This window comes from Castor canadensis, chromosome 4 (assembly GCF_047511655.1).
Source record: "Castor canadensis chromosome 4, mCasCan1.hap1v2, whole genome shotgun sequence".
Taxonomy (NCBI): Eukaryota; Metazoa; Chordata; class Mammalia; order Rodentia; family Castoridae; genus Castor; species Castor canadensis.
Window position 1 is genome coordinate 75,931,511 of NC_133389.1, and position 22,191 is coordinate 75,953,701.

At 38.7% G+C, this 22,191-nt stretch overlaps 1 protein-coding gene across 9 annotated transcripts in view; it reads left to right on the forward strand.

The window, feature by feature from the left end:
- Nucleotides 1–13,550, forward strand: part of Iws1 (interacts with SUPT6H, CTD assembly factor 1) — a 38,182-nt gene extending 24,632 nt beyond the window's left edge. The window contains exons 11-15 of one of the 9 annotated variants that reach the window (XM_074070466.1): nucleotides 2,330–2,441; nucleotides 2,861–2,917; nucleotides 3,309–3,420; nucleotides 3,907–4,064; nucleotides 7,133–7,271. In XM_074070466.1, coding sequence (XP_073926567.1) covers nucleotides 2,330–2,441; nucleotides 2,861–2,917; nucleotides 3,309–3,420; nucleotides 3,907–4,035 — 410 coding nt within the window. In that variant the 3' untranslated portion in view covers nucleotides 4,036–4,064; nucleotides 7,133–7,271. Of the gene's footprint in view, nucleotides 1–285; nucleotides 2,456–2,860; nucleotides 2,918–3,308; nucleotides 3,421–3,906; nucleotides 4,065–7,132 lie in introns of those variants that run through there. The other 8 variants (XR_012447168.1, XM_074070468.1, XM_074070465.1 and 5 more) reach the window with 8 other exon arrangements.
- Nucleotides 13,551–22,191: the final 8,641 nt, after the last annotated feature.

Consider the following 22,191-nt stretch of genomic DNA (forward strand, 5'->3'; position numbering starts at 1 on the left):
CTTCTTGTAGCTGCCAGCTTTTTTCTCTTAAAGTGCTTCTCAGCATATTTAAGTATGTTTCCTTATATTAAATATAGCAAGTGAAAGCATGCATTTTCTAGTCATGGACCAAGAGCTTGGAGAAGGGTAGAATGCAGGACCTGGAGTTAGCCATACGTGGTTCACCTTATGGCTCCACCTTGACTTTCCTGCTGCATATGCTTAGCTAGTGATTTAGCCTCCAAACTTGGTGGTCTAATCTGCAAAGCTGAAATAATTATATATTTTCTTTGTGTTACTCTAAAGATTTAAGTGAGAAGATGTGTAGAAAGCTCAGTTCCCACCACATAGTAAGTAGTAATTAAGAAATTATCCACTACTTTTTCCATGTTCCTATTTAATAATGCCAAAAAAATCCAGATTCTAACAGAAACACATATAATAAAGCATCATAATGTTTATAAAGTCCTTCAGTTTAAGGATAAAGTCTATTTTCATTATCCTTCTTAATTCTTCCTGTATTCTGCATTGGAAAGGAATTTACTTCTGGGTTTGGATACAGTAGATTTTGTTGTTGTTGGATTTTAAAGATAAAAGTTCTTAGAGAAATTTAAATTTCTTTTATAAACCAGAGACATTATCAATTTTGGGCTATAATTTACTGTATTGAATGATAAACTTTTGATTGCTTTTAAGCCATTGCTTTTAACCCTCAAGGCTGGAAGAAGCAGAATATTCCTTCTAGTATCCATGACTGACTTCAACAGTGATTCTGAGTGCAGAGGTGGGGTTGGTGGGGTGGTTTTAGAAGGTGATGTAGACCCCCTGAGAATATTTGCTTCATTCTTAGTGTGACAACATGTATTTTCTGTAATGTAAAGGTCCTTTTTCATTTTCATAGTGTTTTTTTCATTTGTTTTAGTTTGGGGTTTTTTGACAACACTGGAGACTGAACTCAAGGCCTCCCATTTGCTAGGCAAGCTTTCTACCACTTGAGCCATGCCCTCTACCCTTTGTAGTATAAATGCAGCAATAAGCATCACTGTGTTTCAGAACAAAAACTCCAGTCAGCACCTCTGGACACTGACTGACTGAACAGTGAGTGCTTACTCAGTAGGTTACTTGAGCAGCTTTATTAGACTTAAACAGGTATAGACTTAAAATGTAGTATTGCAAGACTTAGACCATTTTGACAACTAATAAGAGCCTGTTTTTGGTCAGATTAAGAATACTAGAATAGGATGTGAGGGCGATCTGGCTGCGACATCTGTCACCCCATTGATCGCCAGGGTTGATTCGGCTGATCTGGCTGGCTAGGCAGGTGTCCCCTTCCTTCCTCACCGCTCCATGTGCATCCCTCCCGAAGCTGCGCGCTCGGTCAAAGAGGACGACCATCCCCAATAGAGGAGAACCGTTCTTCGGTCAAGGGTATACGAGTAGCTGCGCTCCCCTGCTAGAACCTCCAAACAAGCTCTCAAGAATATTAGGATAACTAAAGATTTTCTACTTTCAGTACAGAAACTTTGAAATTAGGCTGCCTTTTAAAAATAAATAAAACTGTCTTTATAAATAGAAAATTGTCTTTATGAAATGTCAACCTAGCTAGTTTATGATTATCACAGTGGGTCAGTTCTTTCTTTCAGTCTCTCTGGTGATTAGTGGTTTGATAGGTCTTTTGGTTTTGGATATAGGTTCTCGGTATGTAGCTCAGACTGCCTTTTTACTTGCTATGTAGTCCATGCTGTCCTCAAACTTGCATTCCTCCTGTCTCCTCCTCCCAAGTGTTGGGATTACATTCTGTGTCACTATTCCCAGCTTGACAGATTTTTTTTTTTAATTAAAATGGTTTTATTAGGATATATTTGTTTTACAGGGTGGGGGGATTCATAGAGATAGTTCCGATTAGGCTTATGTTGTACATTGGTTAATTCACCCCCATCCTTTCTCCCCCTCAACCTCCTCCCTACCCCATTTAAAAAGCAATTACAAGAGGTTTCTTTGTTCTGTTTCATATAAATATATGAAGTCCATCATGCATATACCCTCACCTTAATCTCCTTCATTCACCCTCCTCCATTCTATTCTCCCCCTCCCTGCCTGACATACACTGTACCTATTTTACATTGGCAGATCTTTTTACACTATTTTCCTAAGTCAACTAGAGTTAGTTGTGATGCTGGTATCATGCTGTGTTTATCCTATAAATGGTGCTGAAATAATGGAATCAGTAACAAAAAATATTCTAAAGGCATAGAGCATTGCATTGTATTAGGGTGTGATTATTTGAAAGCCTGTTAGGAGAAAATGCTAGTTTGTAGACTAAATAATTGTTTTTTGTTTTTTTTTATAGATGAGTGGTCTCGGCCTATATTTGGTCTTACCTCAAACTACAAAGGAATGACAAGAGAAGAAAGAGAGCAGAGAGATCTAGAACAAATGCCTCAAAGACGAAGAATGAGCAGGTATGAGGGAACAGGTATGAATAAGTGGAGTAATAGTTATTGTTGCCAGTAGCTCAGGGATTTTTGGTAAATAAGGTCATTAAAATCTTAGGATGACCTGGAAAAAAGATAGTTTTATCTTTCTCTCTCCCTATTTCTGAGAAGAAAACAAGCATAATTCCTAATATCCTTCTAGTTTAAAATATGACAGTGTATAGTGAAGGTATTCCCCCTATACCAATATGATTTGGGTCAGTTTGGTAAAGTATGGTCTCTCACAGTTCTGAAATGTGTTAGGGAAATGAATACTGAAATGAATAGTACTGTTTCAGTTTTTAGAAGCTAATTATGATCTGCGTTTGATATTTTTGGCATGTTCTTTTCCTAGTTACAAGGTTCTAAGATTCCTAGTATCTCATTCTATACTTTCTCTTTTCTAGCACTGGTGGTCAGACACCGAGAAGAGACCTGGAGAAGGTGTTGACAGGAGAGGAAAAGTAAGGGGTTTTGTGTTAAGCTTTCTTAGAATATGTTAGGATTTTTGTTTGCTACTTTGTTTTAGGAAAAATAGTGAATGAAATGATACGCTAATGTGCTCAGGAGGTGATTTTCACTTTAACATGTATTGAATGTCTACAACGCATTGTGTTGGGTGCTGTGGAATATTAACAAAATAGTTCATGCAATAAAGATTTTGATGCTGCTTAGTTAGTGCTAGACTCCCTTGTGAAGCTTTGAGAGTACAAAAGCAAGTTGAAAATCATCAGTGCTCTCAAAAAGTGTTAAGTCCGTAGAGGGATGGTAGGTTGAGATGAGTGAAATTATCTGAATGTGGGCTCTGTTGTGGCTAAGTACATAAATAGCATGCACTTCCTTTCTCTTTCTCAGGGCTCTTAGACCTGGAGATCCTGGATTCTGTGCCCGTGCAAGGGTCCCAATGCCATCAAACAAAGACTATGTTGTCAGGCCCAAGTGGAATGTGGAAATGGAGTCATCCAGGGTAAGCAAGCAGGGGATGAGCAGAGTGGATCTCAGATGCAGATGAACATTTGATTTTTTTTCCTTGTAGCAGTTAAGGTTTATCTGATTCACAGAGATCTGTTTTCTGGTTTCTTACTAGCCAAATCACAAGTCAAGCAGTCAAGGAAAGAAAAGTATTACCCAAGACCAAAGCTCATTGCTAATGAACTTTTCTTCAGACTTAGTGACACTGTCAAATCAAAAAGTGTCTTATTAATAATTCTTCTATTTCAAGTGAATCTTGAAGCCTAGAGTGTTCTGGTACAGTGATTTATTAATTTTTTAAGGACCCTGAGAAACAGAATTTACCTGCTTCTGCTTATCGCCCCCTCCCTTTGTCTTAACTGTTTAAGCATTTCTGTTGTGAAATCATCAGAGTAGACACTTCTGTCACAATTATAGCTGTTTCTCAAACACTACTACTCCGTAATGCTTTTTAATTCTCCAATCAAACCACTCTTTCTAGCCTGGCATTCTTAAAAAGGGCCTAAACCGATTGGAAAAGCATAAAAGACGATTTGCAGAACAGAAGCGACTGAGCAAAGTGCATCGTGCTGTCAAATTCAGTATTGAAGGCAACAGGATGCCCTTGTAGGCCTGGTTCTACTGGAGTATATCTGAGAGGTATCTCTAAGGAAGCATGGGCTGTGCATGGGCTTGAATTGTCAGCAGAGTGAAAACAAGTGTGTGGATGCTTTCTTAACCAGAAAAGGCCAGATCTGCCCTTCTGAAATAATGACCCTGGCAGGCATCCTGGGACATTCCATACCTTTTGAGTCTTTAGAAGTTGATGTGGCAGTCCCTTCCTTTTTCAGTACCCTAGAGACTTGTAGATCATTATTTCCCTGATAGGCATTTTGTTTTTCTTTTACTGGTACCCATTTTATGAAAAAAAACTTCTGTTAGGGCCCAGAATCATAGTGGGCTGTATTACAGGCATATAAACTGGTTAGTGACTTCTTAGTGGAAGGGAGATACCTTAGTAGCTTTATTACAAAAGCCTTACACAGAATATTTAGGAGAGATGTATTTGATTAATCGATACTCAGTACATGGTCAGAAGTGAAAAAGACTTGACCTGCTTTGAGATGAGGTACACATAGAATGAACTCAGAGTTTGTGTCATCTGCCTTTTGTGCTTCTCTCTGATCTCTCCATAGATTCCACTCACTTTGCTCCTGCTTCACTCTACTACTAAGAACTGTCAAGACAAAGCACACTGTCTTACTTATTTACTGAAAATACATAAAAGCCAAAGGAGGATTAGTTCCATGCCAAGGACTTCTTACTTTAGCTGTACTTCCTTTTTTAACCTTCTTTTCCTCTCCCGTCTTTTCTCACTGTCTCTTCCTTCTGTTTAGCCATCTCGTTCATAATATTTCCTTCTCCAGTACTTTAAATTTTGATATTTGGAGACTACAGTATGATCAAGAAAATGTAATAAAACTCTCAGTGCCAGTCTGCTTTGGAAACATACCTTGTGTTTTGAGGGGCCGCATGCCTATCTGCTGGCTCTTGGAGGCTCTGCTTCCACCCCCTGTCCCTCTTTACCCCCCTGTAAGTAGAGGCAGTGGAGAGCCACCTGATCTGTGGCTAGAGTGTGAGGAGAGAGTGATGCTCTTTGCTGCGTTCTCAATGATCCACAGTCATAATATACTGGTGTTGTCTAGGCTGCGTATATAAATTTGGTCATTTCCCTCATTAAACTACCTCATAGGTTTATCATTTTTTAATGGCTGCATTTTTGTGATCATTATGTAAATATGTAATTTATTCCTTCCTCTGTGGTTTCTGATTTTCACTCTTAAATAATGCAGTGACTTGTATTATGCTGTATTGTTTGTCTATTTAATAGAGTGCTTTTTAAAAATAACACTTAAAATGGCAGAAGCAATGCATGTTTTTATATAAACTTACTAAAATACAGAAAACAAAATTAATGTAACCTGCAATCTCACTGCAACTTAATTTAATATTAACATTTTGGGTTATTTCTTTTTGGTCCTTTTCATGTGCATGCATAAACGTTACTACTGTTGTGTGTTTTGATTTTTTTTTTTAAAAACAAAATTTTCAAGCAACAATGTGATCATACTCTTTTATACGTTACCGGGTTTGTTGGTTTATTTTTTACTTAACGTTACTTGCCCAAACATTCTTCAGTGGTTTAACAGTGTTAAACTACTGTGCCCTTCCTCCCCCTCTGCCCCCAGCAAACCCAGCTTGCTAGTCTTTTAAGCTACTGGGGGTTTTTTTGTTTGTTTTATTTGCAGTATTGAGGATTGCACCCAGGGACTCATGCACATTAGGCAAGTGCTCTACCTCATGAGTCATGCCCCAGCCCATTCGTTTGTATTTTGTTTCTAAGATAGGGTCTGGCTGACATGGCCTGGGTTGACCTCGAATTTGCGATCTTCGTGCCTCCGCTTTCTGAATAGCGGGGATTGCAGACATATGCCACCATGCCCAGCTTATTTTTGTGGTTGTTTTTTGGTTGGCTTATTTGTTTGGGTTTTGTTTTTTTTTTTTTTTTTTTTTTTTCCTTTGATAAAACAGTTCAGAATAAACTTGTAATGTCCTAGGAAGTGTGAATTAGGAAGGGAGATTATTTATTGGCTTTGGCATGTTAGGTATTGTTGGTCTGTGCTTGGAGTTTGGGTGAGTAAGCATCTGCCAGCCACATACATGTCGTGGCTAGTGGTAGATTGGTACTAACCAATCAGGATGTGTCCTTGATGCTGAGGCCAAACAAATCCATCAGGGCTCAGACACAAGGTCCTGGGAGTGCGCAAAAAGATGTAGTCCAGCTTAGTGTGTGGAGCTGCTGGGAGTTGGGTAGTTGTCAGAGATCTGAGCAAGTAAGGCTTTCATGTGACCTGACAAGATCTTAACTACTAAAATGAGGGCTTGTGGTCTGAAAGGAAATCAGACATTTGCGGTGAGTCAGGAAGTTTGAGTGATAATGTGGCATAGCTCTTTCTGACCGTGAATTTGTATGCTAACTCAGTGTTAGTGCCAAGTATTGAAATTGACAAGAGAATAATATTTGGAATTGGGATCTTGCTAGAAAATTGAGGATGGTTGATCAGCATGGCCAAGACATGTTCAAGAATGTCTTAGAGAGTTTATTCCTTGCCTAGTGCTCAGCTGACTTCATAATTGGGGGCGAGGCAAAGTCTAGAGGTTGCCTAAGACTTGGAAGGCTCCTGAACTCAAAATTTCAGCATATGTCACTGCCCCAGAGAGTATCCAGTGCCATCTTATTGAGCATTCATTTGAATTGTGCTTCACAGGTGATTCAGTAGTAAACATCTGGGGAGAAGATGGGTATGTCAGGTGGTCATCCCCACATTTGGTCTTTGAAGGAAAAAGCATACAGACAAATGTAATGTAAATGGTGCAATTGGGAGGATTTTGGTCTCAGTATTTCCCCTTCTCATCTAGATTTCCGTGGACTGCAGCAAAATTAAAAATAAGACATAAACAACAACAAATCAGTCATTGAAAGAATGTAATAGGTGTTTCTAACACTGCTGTGTATACTTGCTCTGTTCCCTGAGGTTACCAAAGCATATTCTAGTTATTTTAGAGCTGGGAGTTCTTCTGATGCTTACTTTCAGATACAAGATGAAAGACAAAAACTAGATACGTGCATTTCAATAATTTGCTCTTTAACTTTTTCCCCACTCTAGTTTCAGGCATCCTCCAAGAAAGGTATCAGTCGACTGGATAAACAGATGAGAAAATTCACAGATATCAGGAAAAAAAGCAGATCTGCACATGCAGTGAAAATCAGCATCGAGGGCAATAAAATGCCATTGTGACCTTGCCTGGAATATGTCCCCATGTCTGCTCTAAAAAATGCACAATGGACTCTTTGGAGAAAGAAGATAATTTTAAATTTTTTTTATTGTGTCTGTAAAGTTTGGCTTGTATCAAACCAACATTGTCATAGGACTCATTTCTCTCAGTTGTATTTAAAACTGTTGTGTGCTTTGTACAGAAGAATACTAGTCACACTTCTATAAACTACACAATAAAATTTCTTTCTGGTTTTGGGGGGCTGTCATTTAATTATCTTAGAAGATCATTCTCAGTGGGCGCAAAAATTGGTCCTTGGTGAGTGAAAAAAAAAAAAGTCTATGGTGATGGTTTGTGACCCTTCAAGTTCAATCCTACTTGACTATGGTATAATGAGGAATTTGTCTGGTCTTTGTCCCTGGTTTCTGACAAACCCTTGGGCTTCCTGAGTGCTGGGAGTGTCCTTGTTATGCTAATGAGTTGACTCTTAGTGATCACCTAGATTGCCTTAGGGTAAAAGCTGGTCACCAGAAAGACCTTTAGGCCAGTTATATAGAGACTGAGGTCCTGTCACATTGCCTGTTTGATTTAATCAGCCATACCTGCATAGTGAAATGACAATTCAGAGCTCTGGGGACAAACCAGGCATGGTGGTACATGCCTATAATCTCAGCACTCTGGCGGTTGAAGCAGGAGTATGAATGTGAATTTGAGGCCAGCCTGGACCACATAGCCCGGCAAAAAAAAAACTCTAGACATGGAAGCTCTGCATCACCTTGCAGACCTCCCTTATGTCTTCATTTGTCTGGCCTAATTTGTATCCTTTGTAATAAAACTGTGAGTTCTGTATGTCTTTTAGCAAATTCTTGAGCCAAGAGATTCATGGAACCCCAAATTTGCAGTTACTAAGAAGTGACTCAGAGACCTCATTTGTGATCTGCATCTTGAAATGGGGGTGGTCTTGTAGAGAAGGCCTCAGCCCTAAATCTGTGGAGTCTGACACTAACTCTGGGCAGTTAGTGTCGGAATTGAATTGTGAACAGCTGGGCACATTTGTAATCCCAAGATCTAAGGCAGGAGGATTGTGAGTTCAAGGCCATATTAGGTTACATAATGAGGCACTGTCCCAAAAGGGGGGGAAAAAAAAAGCAGTATCTAGTTGATACTGTCAAGAAATTTTAATGTTTTTTGTTAAAGAATAATTTTGTCTTAATTTAAATTTTTCTCAAAGGAATGAAATTACAATGAACAAAGCCAAATGGGTGGATATGATTGAAAAATCACTCTACTGATTGCTTGTAGCAATGGGTTTTAGCGGGGAGGTAGGAGTTGCAGTTTATTTCTTGTTCTGTTTTGTGATTTTTAAAATTACTTTATGGTGGGAAGTTACAGGGTTTCACTGATGCATCTGAGTAACTCTGACCATTCATGCTGTCTTTGCAAGGAGTGGAGAAGTATGGAGTAGATTCTTAAATGTGCTGCACCAGGTTAAGACTGGCAGGAGGGGCTGGCAGAGTAGCTCAAGTTGTAGATGCTTGCCTAGCAAGCATGAGGCCCTGAGTTCTAACCTACTGCCAAAAATAAATAAGCTCAAAAAATATACATAAAATTAATAGGCCCAGGAACTCAGATGCACAAAGAGAAGGTGGTAGTTTATAAAATAAGTATGTGAGGACACTAGAAGGTAAGGGCTAACCACTAAATGAACACAAACTACCTTTTGCAGTGTTCTACTTTTATTTGCCCCCCCAAAACACCTGAAAACAAACGCACAACCATCTAGTGAAACCTTCCAGATGTTGACCCTTTCCAGGGTTTGTTTTGTTTTTTGGCAGCACTGGGGTTTGAACTCAGGGCCTCACGCTTGCAAGGCAGGCACTCTTACCACTTGAGCCACTTTGCCAGCTCAAAGGTAAGTTTTTAACATTTTAAAGTTAGCTAACATTTGGTCTCTATTGGGATAAACTCCAGTTATCTAGAAAATGTCATTCCTGTAGGGTAAAAGTCCTAATGGTACCAGGTAATAAAGTAGCCATACCTGGGGAATTTAAGACATCCTATTGTACTATGTTTAAGGGAGAAAAAGTACTAGTTTCTGTGTGAATTACCCTTGGTGGATGGTTTATTTGGGGGCATCTCAAGCGTGGCCTATCAGCAACTTTTTTCTTTCCAATTTACAGGAGCTTTGAAAATAGATTAACTCCCATATACCTTTCCTCAATTTGCCATTTTACCATTTGTTTTATGTATGCATAGGTATTTTTACATATCCATGTGAGTAATAGCTTGTTACTTCTCTTAAGCCTCAAATACTGAAGAGTATTTCTGTCTAGAACATGGATTTTAGTTCTAGAGAGATCTGAGATTGGTGATGTTAACTTTTATCATTAGATAGGATCCATCACTTTTTTTTCAGCTTTCTTAAATTGTTTAAAATTGTACTAAAAAATACATAACAAAGTTTACCATCATTTTAAAATAGTAGCATTCAGTGGATTCATGTTTTACAACCATCACTATTGCCGTCCATCTCCAGAAATCTTCATCTTGTAAAACTGCCCACTAAACAACCCCCTGTTCTCCCTATCTCTTGACAACTGCCATTCTACTTTCTGTCTCTGATTTTGACTATTACAGGTATCTATTTTTTTTTTTTTTGTGGTACTGGAGCTTGAACTCAGGACCTACACCTTGAGCCACTCCACCAGCCCTTTTTTTGTGATGGTTTTTTTTTGAAATAGGGTCTCGATAACCATTTGCCCGGACTGGGACTGGCTTCGAACCATGATTCTCCTGATCTCTGTCTCCTGAAAAGCTAGAATTACAGGTGTGAGCCACTGGCACCTGGCACGATTATTTTCTATTTTGCATAACAACCTACCTTTATATGTTATGGTGTTAGTAACTTACTCTATACATGGTTTGCAAATAGTTTCTTCCATTCTGTTAGTTGCCTTTTCACTTGATTGTATCCTTTTAAATGCAAGTAATTTTAATTTTTATGTAGTTCATGTTGGTATTATTTTTGGTATTGTGAAATCCAGTCTTTCTGTTTTCTTCTGAGAGTTTCAGAGCTTTTATGGTTTTCTTATGGTTGGGTCTTTAATCCATTTTGAGATAATTTTTACATATTGTGTAAGATAAGGGTCTTTCATCCTTTTGAATGTGGATATCCAGTTTTCCAGCACAATTTGTTGAAGAGATTGCCCGTTACCCATTGAATGGTCTTGGCTCTCTTCCCAAAACTCATTTGATAATATATGTGAGGGCTTTTATCTGTGCTTGTTCTATTCCATTGTTCTTTGTCCCCACTATGACACCTCATTACTGAAGAAGCTTTGCAGTAAGTTCTGAAGTCAGGAAATGTGAGTCCTCTGTTTTTATTGTGTGTTTGGTTTTCCCTTCAAGATTGCTAGGCTATTTGGAGTTCCTTGATATTTCATATAAACTATTTTTGCAGTAAGCCTTGTGATTTTGATATGGATTGCAATATTTTTGGGTAATACTGACATCTTAACTATAATGTCTTCAGTCCATAAACACACGAAGTCTTTCTATGAACTGGTGTCATCTACTTTCTTTCAGTAGTGTTTTCAGTATATAACTCTTTAGCCTTCTTGGTTAAAGTTTGTTCAGTATTTTATTATTTTGATACGATTGTAAATTGAGTATTTTCTTAATTTCCTTTTAGGTTTGTTTATTAGCATCTACACATAGAACTTATTTTTGTGTGTTCATTTTGCATCTTGAAATTTTACTGAATTTGTTTAACAGTTTTGTTGGAGAGGTTGTTTGGGTTTTTTGTTTGTTGGTTTGTTTGTAGAATTTTTAGACATTTCTGAGTTTTACATCATATCATCTGCAAATGTAATTTTACTTCTTTTTCAATTTGAATGCCTTTTATTTCCTTTTCTTGCCTAATTGGTCTGATTAGGATTTCTAGGGCAACACAGTACAAGTGATGAAACTAGCCATCCTTGTCTTATTCCCGATGTTAGAGAAAAGATTTTCAGTCTTTCATCATTGAAGATGATGTTAACTGTGGGCTTTTCTTACATGGCTTTTATGTTGTTGACTTTCCTTCTATTCCTATCTTGTTGAATGTTTTTATCATAAAAGGATGCTGAATTTTGTCAGGTGCTTTTTTCTGTATCAGTTGAGGTATTTTCCTTCATTCAGTTAATGTGTAGTATGTTGATTTTTGTTATATTTAATCCTTCAACTCTGGGAGCAGATCCTTTTGGGTCATGGTGTATAGTCCTTTAGATGTGGTGTTGAATTCTGTTTGCTAGTATTTTGTTGAGGATTTTTACAATATACATCAAGGACTGGTCTGTAGCTTTCTTCTAGTGTCTGTCTGGCTTTGGTATCAGGGTTATGTTGACCTAATACTTTGTAAGTGCACCCTCCGTTTCAGTTTTTCAAATGTTTTGAGGTGGATTGGTGTTAATTCTTTAAATGTTTGGTAGACTTCACCAATAAAGCCATCTGGTTCTGGACTTTTCTTTGGGAGGTTTTTGATAATGATGCAATCTTCTTACTAGTTATAATATATCTGTTTAGATTTCTAGTTCTTCAGTTGGTAGGTTGTGTTTCTGGGAATTTATCCATTTTACCTATGTTATCCAATTTGATGATACACAGTTGTACATAGTACTCTATAGTCCTTTTTATTTCTGTAAATCTGGGCATAATAATGTCCTCTCTTTAATTTCCAATTTTAGTTATTTGAATCCCCCATGTCCTTTCTTTTTCCTTAGTCAGTCTGTCAGTTTTGTTGAACTTTCTAAGGAACCAACTCTTTGTTTCCTTTATTTTTCTGTTTTTCTGTTCTGTTTATCGCTAATCTTTATAATTTCTTTCCTTCTGCTTGCTTTGTGTTTAGTTTGTTGTCTAGTTTCTTAAGGTATGAAGTTAAGTTATTGATTTGAAATCTTTTCTAATGTAAGCCTTTTTTAGCTATAAATCTGTCTTAGTATTGCTTTAGTTGCATCCTGTAAGTTTTGGTATTGTGGGGTTTTTTTGTTTTGTTTTTTTCCTCACTTATCTCAGTGTATTTGCTAATTTCCCTTGTGATATCTTTAAGAATGTACTGTTTACAGCTGGATGTGGTGGCACAGGCCTGAAATCTCAGCACTCAGGAGGCTGAGGTGTGAGGATCACGAGTTGGAGTGCAGCCTGCCACATAGTGTGACCCTGACTCAAAAAATCAAAACAAAACTGTTCTGTTTACTTTACACATATATGTGAATTTTCTAGTTCTGTTGGTTTCTAATTTCAATCCATTGTGACTAGAAAGATACTTTATATAATTTAAGTATTTTTAAATATACTGAGACTCATTTTGTGGCCTAATATATCCCAAGAAATGTTCCATGTACACTTGAGAAAGATGTGTGTTCTGCTTATCACTGAGTGGTACATTCCATGTATATATGTTATGTCCCGATAGTCTATGGTATTGTTCAAGTCCTCTATTTCCTTATTGACTTTCTGTCTTGCTGTTTTACCTGTAATTGAACTGGGGTATTGAAACCTCATACTATTATAAAGCTGTCTATTTCTCCCTTCAGTTATGTCAATATATGCTTCATATACTCAAGAGATATGGTATTTGGTGCATATATGTTTATAATTGTTACATCTAATTGACAAATTGACCTTTTTTCATTATATAATATTTTTTGTCTTTTCTAACAGCTTTCAACCTAGTCTTTTTTTTTTTTTTTTTTTTTTTTTTGTCTGATACCAATATAGCCACTACTGCTTTTCTGGTTACTGTTTGCATAGAATATGTTTTTCATTCTTCCATTGTTAACATACGTGTACTTAGGTCTCAAGTGAGGATATAATTGGATGTTGTTTTTAGTCTGTTCTGCCAAACTTTTATTTGGCAATTAAATCAATTTACATATAAAGTAATTACTGATAGGAAAAGGCCTACTTTTGCCACTTTGTTTTCAGTTTGTCTTAACAGCTTTTTTTGCCTGTGGATTCCTCCTTTTCCTACATTCCTTTGTGTTGATTTTTTTTTTAATAGTAGCATGTTTAATTGCCTTTCTCATTTGCTTCTGTGTATATTCTCTTTATGGTTACCATAAGGCTTACATAAAACATCTGAATGGTATTTTAAACTGGTAACTTCAATCACAAATCTCCTGCTCTCTGTAGCTCTGTTATCCATGTCACAAATTACATCTTTATATATCATGTACTCACTAACATAGATTTATAAATTTTTATGCTTTTCTATTTTAAATCCTGTAAAAGAATAAAAGGTAGAGTTGTGAACCATAATTACAATAATGTTTGTTGTGTTTGTCTTTGTGTTTACCTTTATAGGAAATTTTTATTATTGTATTCCTCAGTCTCTCTCTAGTGTCCTTTCTTTACAATTTGAAGAACTCTCCTTCAGCATTTCTTGTAGGGCAGATCTAGTGGTAATGAAATTCCTCCACTTTTCTTTACTTAGGAATGTCTTAATTTCTCCCTCATTTTTGAAGGACAGTTTTGCTAGGTATAGAACTCTTGGGTGGCACTCCCCTCCCTTCTTAGTTGAAATACATCATCTTATTGCCATCTGGCCTGTAAGATTTCTGCTGTGCTTGTTAAAAAAAAATACAATTTTGTAGGGGAGCATTGAATTAACCACTGTTTCCAAGTTGACTTTCCCCTCCCACCTTCATACTGTCCCCCTAGGGCAGGTAGAAGCTCCACCACTGCCTCTTCCTGTGCTCTTCACCTTTCATGGTCAGAAAAAGAAGGAAAAAAATGCAAGGAGAGAGGTTCCGTATGAATGGGGCCCGGGGCAGCTAGATTTTCCTTGTTTGACTAGATGGCAATGGCAGAAGTACTATGTTAAATTCACTGTGGAACAGGTAGAGTATAGAGAGATAAATGCATGCTACCTGGATAGGTCAGGATTGCAAAGATGCTGGAGAGTCCTAAGAGGACACATTGCATAGTGTGGTTGCAAAAACACCTGGGTGTCTGTAGAGTCAAGGTCTCAAGTTGACTGACATTGGTACTATGACGCTATAGACATGTACTTCGTATGTTGGTCAGTTTGGAAGAAAATAAGAATGTCACAGGATTATCTGTGTGCCTTGTTTTAAGCAAGCTGGATACATAAAAATAAAGCCTTTACCAAAACATGGGGGTGATGATTTTAAAAGGATCCACCAGGAGATTTTTTTTTTAACAGACTTGCTGCTTTACAGAAGAATTTGGGCCACAAAGTTTGAAGGAGTAACTAGTAATACCACTTACTTTAGAAAAGGGTTTGGACCTTTGTTCCCGAGCTCTTCCTAACTAGTCAAGAATGCGAGGGCAGTAGATGTGAATCAACTTAGCACAAAGCCCAGTTCTTCCCCAGTACCATCAAAACACCCCAGAAATACCAGGAGGAAGATGTTCGAGGTGTGTGGGGCCCAAGGGCAGCTAGATTTCCCTTGTTTGACAAGATGACAATGGACAGGGGTTTAAGAAAAATATTTTTAAGAAAAATGGGTTTTATTATGGTGACCTGTTTAAAAGGCACTGGTTTGGCAGTTAAGAGACAAGTGTGGTCTCCAACATGTGAGGATCTCTTGTGAAAGGGAATTCAGTGCTCATGGTTTGAGAGTCAGGAGAGGTGTGAAATCTGCTCTTTGAGCTTGCAGGGTGAGTGATTTCTTTCTATTTCTCTGTGAGCAAGGAGTTAAGTGCTTTGGCTGGAAATAGGGTAAGCTCCCCAGAGCTCAGTAAGTAAGGAGGTCAGTAAGTATTGGTCTTCTGAAAGTCACCAATGTAGTTACGGTTAGCTATTCTAAGCTGGTGTCTTATGAGAGGCAAGTCAGGGAAGAACACAGCCAGTCAGATGTGTGAGCTCCCAGGGCAGAAATCAGGTCTGTCTGCTTTGTCTATTCACTTTGTTGAGCTGAGCTAAAAAACAGCTTCATGTTTGACACAGATTGTAATTAATTCTATGAGATGATATTATCCCTGAGCTAAAGATAAGGAAAATGGCACAGAGAGACCTAAGTGCCCCCCTCATCTGGTATAACAGAGCCAAAATGCAAGTTGATCTAAAGCCTGAAGACTTCCTCGGCCACCTTAGCAGCTCGATCTTTTCTACATGGAGCATACAGTAGCTTTGATTATTTAAGCTTTTATCCTCTGATCTTTCCTAATGCTATTTGGTTTTTACAGAAGAAATCAGAGAGACACCCATGAGATACATAAAACTAGGTTGTGTTTATTTTTGCAGTACTGGGGTTTGTACTCAGGACCTTGCACTTGTTAGGCAGGTGTTCTACACTTGAGCCATGCCCCTATCCCTTTTTGCTTTAGTTTGTGTTCAGATAGGATCTCATGCTTTCTCCCAGGACAGTCTCAGATTGTGAACCTCCTCTCCCTAGCTGGAATTGTAGGCATGCACCACCACACCTGGCCAACTTGTTTTTTAAAAACTTTAAAGGAAAACCTTGTAAGTCAATCCCATAGTATATACGGCATTATAAGAAGTATCCCAGGGGCTGGGACGTAGCTCGGTGGTACAGCACTTGCCTAGCATGTGCGAGGCCCTGGGTTCAAGCCCAGCACCAAAAAAAAAAAAAAAAAAAAGGATCCCATATACTTCTCTACCAATAAGGAGAAGAAATAGAACTGGCCTTGTGCATAGTAAATGTTAATTCTTACATCCTGTTACCCAATTCAGTTTTACAAGAAATAGTTGTCATTAACTTTTTATAAGTGAGAAAAATGTATCCAAAATGATTGAGCCACTAAGTAGCAAGCAGTTCATGGACCTAAAGTCATTTCTCTCTGCCTCCAAAGCTTTCAGTTATGCTGTGTGTTTTCAGTACAAAATGGTAGTGTTTAAATTATACTTAGTTTTTGTGTTGAACCTCAAGCTGCTGTTGGAACTTACAAAACTTTTACCATCTAATTAAACATCTGTGTATATTCTTTTCCAGGTTTTGCTGTGACTGCTCAACATCTTGAATAATAAATGGAGGACACTAGGACATTGACAAAACTAATATTTGATGAAGAGCCTCATTGGGGTACAGGTGGGCAGGAGATGGAATTCGGCTTTACTGGTACATGGTTAGTTAGGTGATCATCTTCAAACATCACGTTTGTAGATTCTTGTTGGGACTAAAGGGTCCTAGATGAAAATCTTGAACCTTGTTGGGTTTGATTATTAACAGGTCTTGTGGGCTCAGTGGCTCTAGCAGAGCACCACTGGCAGAGACTATGGGAGTCACAAGAGAAACTTTAGCATGACAGAAGGACCAGTATGACAGGGTAAGCCCAGCCCAAGAAAGTGCAAAAGTAGGACGTGAGCTGTGGTTCCAGGTGTGCCCTGACCCAGTCTCCCTGCAGAGAAAAGAGCTATAGATAAGAACCAAAAGCTGTGTCAGTAAGTTAACATGAAGTTCAAAAAGTTTTGCTGGGGTACAGCCCCACTCATCTGAGCCAGAAGGAACAATCCTCATCTGACAAGAGCAGGCCTCGTATGTTGAGGCATGGTAGCCTGGACCCACTACCAGAGTCACAGATCCTCTGGCCACCCCCAGGGGCTGGGGACATGAGTAGATCTCCCCACTGTGACATATCTGAGGAGCCATTCAGAGCCTGATGCTGCAAAAGCTTGACCTGGCCAGCCACAACAACTGACCTAGGATCATGCATTTACCCCTAGGAGTCTCATAAAAACCTGGGGAAGAAGGGATTCCCTTGAGGTAGAACTTACCTTATATTTGCATAGACAAGAACGCTCAGCCATGGAGATTGAGGTGTTTATCATTTGACCTTGTGAAGGCTGGGAGCGGTTTCCTTTTGGCTACATCTTAAGTGGACAGGATTTTCAGGATGCCTAAGAAAGTAAAAGTTTACATATTTATTAAAGAATGTCAACTGGGTGCCAGTGGCTCATACCTGTAATTCTAGCTACTTGGGAGGCAGAGATCAGAGGATCACAATTCAAAGCCAGCCCAGACAAATAGTTCATGAGATTCTATATGGAAAATACTCAAGGTCAAAAATAAAAAGGGACGGGAAAGAGGGGGCTGGAGGTGTGGCGCTCAAGTGGTTAGTGTAAAGCTCTGAGTTCAAATTCTAGTACACCACTAAAATAAATAATGTTTTAGGTTGGGAATGTAGCTTAGTGGTAGAGCACTTGCCTAGCATGTGTGGTGCTCTCAAGTTTCATCGCCAGCACCTCTGGGGAAAAGAAAAATAAAGGTTTAGCCCCTAAACATAGTGTATGATCTGAACTCCCAAAGCTCCCTGCTTCACTGCCTCTCTGATCTCATATACTTTAGCTCCAGTGCCCACTGGCCAGCTTCTTGTTCTCATAGGCTCCCAGCACATTCGTACCTCAAGACTTTTGCACTTGCCTGTTTCCTTGATCTGAATGATACTCATCTTACCCATCCCCATCCATGCCCCCTCAAATGTCAACACACCATGCTCCCTTGGTTCCTTCAGGTCTCTATTCAAATGTCACCTAATTTGAGACCTTCCCTGACCTTCTTACATAAAAGAACAATGACTGCCCCTCCCTTAATCTTCTTTATTTTTCTCCAATGTACTTTGCACCATCTAACATACTAAATACTATGTATTTATTTATTGAGTGTAACATCTTTAGGTTGGGAGCCTGGTGTGGTGAGGAACTCCATCTGCTTATTCACTGATGTACTTCCAACAATGACATGGTGCACACTCAATACATTTGGTTAATGAATGACCTTACTTCTTTTATCCATTCACTAGTTAATTCAACAAACACTGAGTCCTGCTAGGTGCTGAGTACCACTGAATAGCAGACAACCAAACATGAGTAAGATAGTCTCTGCCCTTGGTAAGATCACAGTGTAGGGAGGGAGCAGATAGCAGACCTCACTTTAAATGTGGTGGGGTTCATGGGGCACAACTAGAGGAGACCAGGGAAAATTTCATAGAGGAGGTGGCATCGAGCTGACTCATGAAGTGTGAGCATTAAGTATGACTTGTTACAGTGACTGCTTACTATGTGCCATCTCTCTGCTAAGCAACTTAAATATAGCATCAATCAATTAATGCTGTTAAGTTTTATAACATAAGCAGTGAGATAAGGAAGCTGACTCAGAAAGGACCAAGGTGGTAGAGCTACTGCTTGGTGGAGCTGAGGTTCAAACCTGGTTCTTTCTAGTTCTAGATCTCATTCTTTAACCATATGTTGGCAGACAAGAAGGAAGATGCAGTATATCTCAAGGATTGACACTTCATGGTATGTATTCAGAGAGCAGTGGGAATTCCACAAATATGAATAGAAGAAGTAGGGGTGCACCTTAACTAAAAGGTGGCCTTATACATAGGGCCATATGCTGTAGTGTGAGTGTGTCCCCCGAGGAGTCATGTGTAGGAAGATTGGTTCCAGTGTGGCAATAGGAGGGGTAGTGGGAGGTACTTAGGTCATTGGGGTCACATGTTAATTCAGATCCTTTGCTCAGTTTTTAAAAATTGACTTTTTTAAAAAATCAATTTTTTTTAAAAATTTGTCTTTTTGTTGTGCAGGTAAGGATTCTGCGTACAGGCTCCTTACATACATGATTTGCAAAAATATTCTCCCATTGTTTGGGTTATCTTTTCACCTTGGAAGCACAAAAGATTTGTTTTTTGTTTTCATTTTGAATTCAGGCCTCATGGTTGCTAGGTAAGCAGTATTCTGCTTAAGCCATGACCCCAGCCCTTTTAGCTTTAGTTATTTTTCAGATTGGATCTTGTACTTTTTGCCTAGGTTGGCCTCAGACTGTGATCTTCCTACCTATGCCTCCCCTGTAGCTGGAACTACAGCAATGTACCACCACCCCTGGCTTGTTTGTTGAGATGGAGTCTTGCTAACTTTTTAAGCTGGTCTTGAACCTACCTAGATGTTCCAGCTTCATTTGTTGAAAAGACTACTCTTGGCCATTGGCCTTGGTGTCCTTATCAAAAAGCAGTTGAATTTTAGTAACTATGATGCAGATGGTCCTTGATGTACAATGGGGTCACAGACCATGAATCCATTGTCAGTTGAAAATGTATTTAACACACTTAACCTACCAGTGTCCTAGCTTAGCAACACCATACACTGTAGTTTACAGGTGGTTTACTCTGAATCATGTGGCCAACTGGGAGCCATATCTCTTCTCACCACTGTAAAGTTGGAAAGTCATAGCACAAACCATCCTAATTGAATTGTTAGTAGCTTCTTAATATTGGTTTACCAGTTGTAGCCAAGGTACCACACTAACACAAGACAGTAATACTAAAGAAAATTGTGTGCCAGTGGATGGGATGATATGGAAACTCATTGTATTTTCTGCTCAGTTTTTCTGTTGACCTAAAATTGGTCTGAGAAATAAAATCTATGAAATTTTTAAAATCAATTAGATATATGCAAGCTTTTATTTCTGGGCTCTAACTCTAATCTGTTTGTCTGTCCTTCAGCCAGTACTAGGCTGTCTTGATTACCATAGCATTGCAGGAAGATTTGAAATCAGGAAGTAAAAGTTCTCCAACTTTGTTTTTTTTTTTTAATTGTTTCGGTTGTTATGAGTCTCCTTTGAAGTTCCATATGAATTTTAAGGTCATCTTAACAATTACAAAGAAGGTAACTGGAATTTTGATTGCATTGTGTCTGTAGATTAATTTGGGGCATATTGCTGTTGTGTTCATTACTTTTGCAAAGCTGTGACCAAAATACCTTAGGTGACAAACTTAAATAAATGACTTATTTATTTTGGCTCACGGTTTAGAGATTCTCAAGAACACATGGAACCTTCGGCAGGGTAGGTAACATGCTAGGTCATAAAAGAAGCCATTATAGCTTGCTCTTGGGTTCTATTTGCATGGTTTGTCTGCTTTCTGTTGTTATGACAATACCTGAGAAAATCAACTTAAAGGAGGAAAATTTACCTTTACTCATGGTTTTAGAGGTTAGTCCTGCCACCTTGGGACTGCGGTAAGGAAGAATATCATGATGGAGAGGGCTTCTTAGAAAGAGCAAAGACAAAGAGTGTGGGGGGAGGGAGATAGGAGGACGGGGACCAAATATCCCCTTCAAGGGCCCAATGACCTAACTTCCTGCCACTCAGCTGCATCCCTAAAGGTTCCACCACCTCCCAATAGCACCACAGTCTGGCAACCAGTCCTTCAGCACATGATGTTTGGGAACATTTAAGATCCATAACATCATATAATTTTTTTGACTTTCAACCTATTTTTTTGTCCTTGAATCCAAAGTACATCTCTTGTAGGCAATATATAATTGTGTGGGTGTGAAATAGAGAGAGAGAGAGAGTTGGAGAGCTATTTTGCCCACCCTGGTCTTGAACTCATGATCTCAAGTGATCCAATCACATCAACCTCCTGAGTATCTGAGACTACGGGTATGCACCAGCATACCTAGCTTAATAGAAGTATGTTTTATTATTATTATTACTCTTATCATTATCATTATTATTTTTATCTTATTTCTGAGACATAGTCTTACTGTCTCAGGTCAGCTTCCAGGCTGACATTGAACTCCCAATCCTCCTACCTCAGCCTCCTGAGTGCTGGGATTTCAGCCACCACAGTCAACCCAGGAGCACATATTTAAAAAAAAAAATCAATTCACCAAGTCTCTGCCTTTTAATGTGATTTCCAATGTGAAACTATTTACATCTGCCATTTTGCTATTTGTCTTCTATATGCATATATCTCTTTTGTTCCTCTGTTTCTACATTATTGCCTCTTTTGTGTTAAATAGATGTTTTTGGTTTTTTAATCTCCTTGATTCTCTATTTTTCTCTTAGTTCTTGTTCGGGTTTTATAATTAACATCTGAACTTAAAAAAAAAGTCAAGTTCAGATTCATGCCAATGTCATCTCAGTGGTCTATAAAGACTAGTCTCCAATCTAGCTTCATCCCCTCCCCACTCCTTTCTGCTGTTATTCTTAGTAAAATATCCTTATACATTATCAACAGTCTGTCAATACAGATTTATGATTTTGCTTTTATGTAGTTTTTTTTTTATTTTATCATTTTTACATTTACTCACATGTGTATACATTGTTTGGGCCACCTCCTCTCTCCTACCTCCTGTAGTTGTCATTTAAATCAGAGAAAAGAAATATGTTAAAAATATCACATTTGAGCCAGAAAGATTCCTTTTAGTAATGCAGGTCTGCTGGTGATGAATTTTCTCAGTTTTTGTTTGCTTATTTGGGAATATCTTAACTCCTTTATTTTTTTCAGTACTGGGGTTTGAACTCAGGGCCTTCACTTTTTTTCTTTTCTTTTTGTGAGACTGGGGTTTGAACTCAGGACCTCACACTTGCTAGGCAGTCACTCTACCATTTGAGCCACTCAGCTAGCAGTATTCACCTTGAGCCACTTCACCAGCACTGTTTTGTGATGGGTTTTTTCTTGATAGGGTCTCACGAACTGTTTGCCTGGGGTTGGCTTTGAACTGTGGTCCTTCTCATCTCTGCCTCCTGAGTAGCTAGGATTACAGGCATGAGCCACTGGTGCCCAGCTTAATTTTGATGGATACTGTTGCTGGTATAGGATTCTTGGCTGACAGATTTATTCCCTTAGCACTTTGTGTGGTCTCACTGACCTCTGTTATCATTTGGATGTAATGTGTCTGCCCAAAAGCCTCATGTGTTAAAGGCTTGGTTGCCAGCTGATGGACTTTTTGGTGGTGATTGGATCCTGAGGGCTCTGACCTAATCAATGGATTAATCCCTTGATTGATTCATAATATGATAGTAGTATTGACGGGCAGTCGAAAGTAGGAGTGGGGACTGCTTGGGGAAGTAGGTCACTGGGGCCGTCCATGGAAAAAGATTTATCTTTTGGTATCTGTACCCTTCTTTCTGCTCTCTAACTCTCTCTCCCTCCACGCACCCCCCTCCCCTCTCTCTGTACCAGAGATCAAAATCAGGGCCAA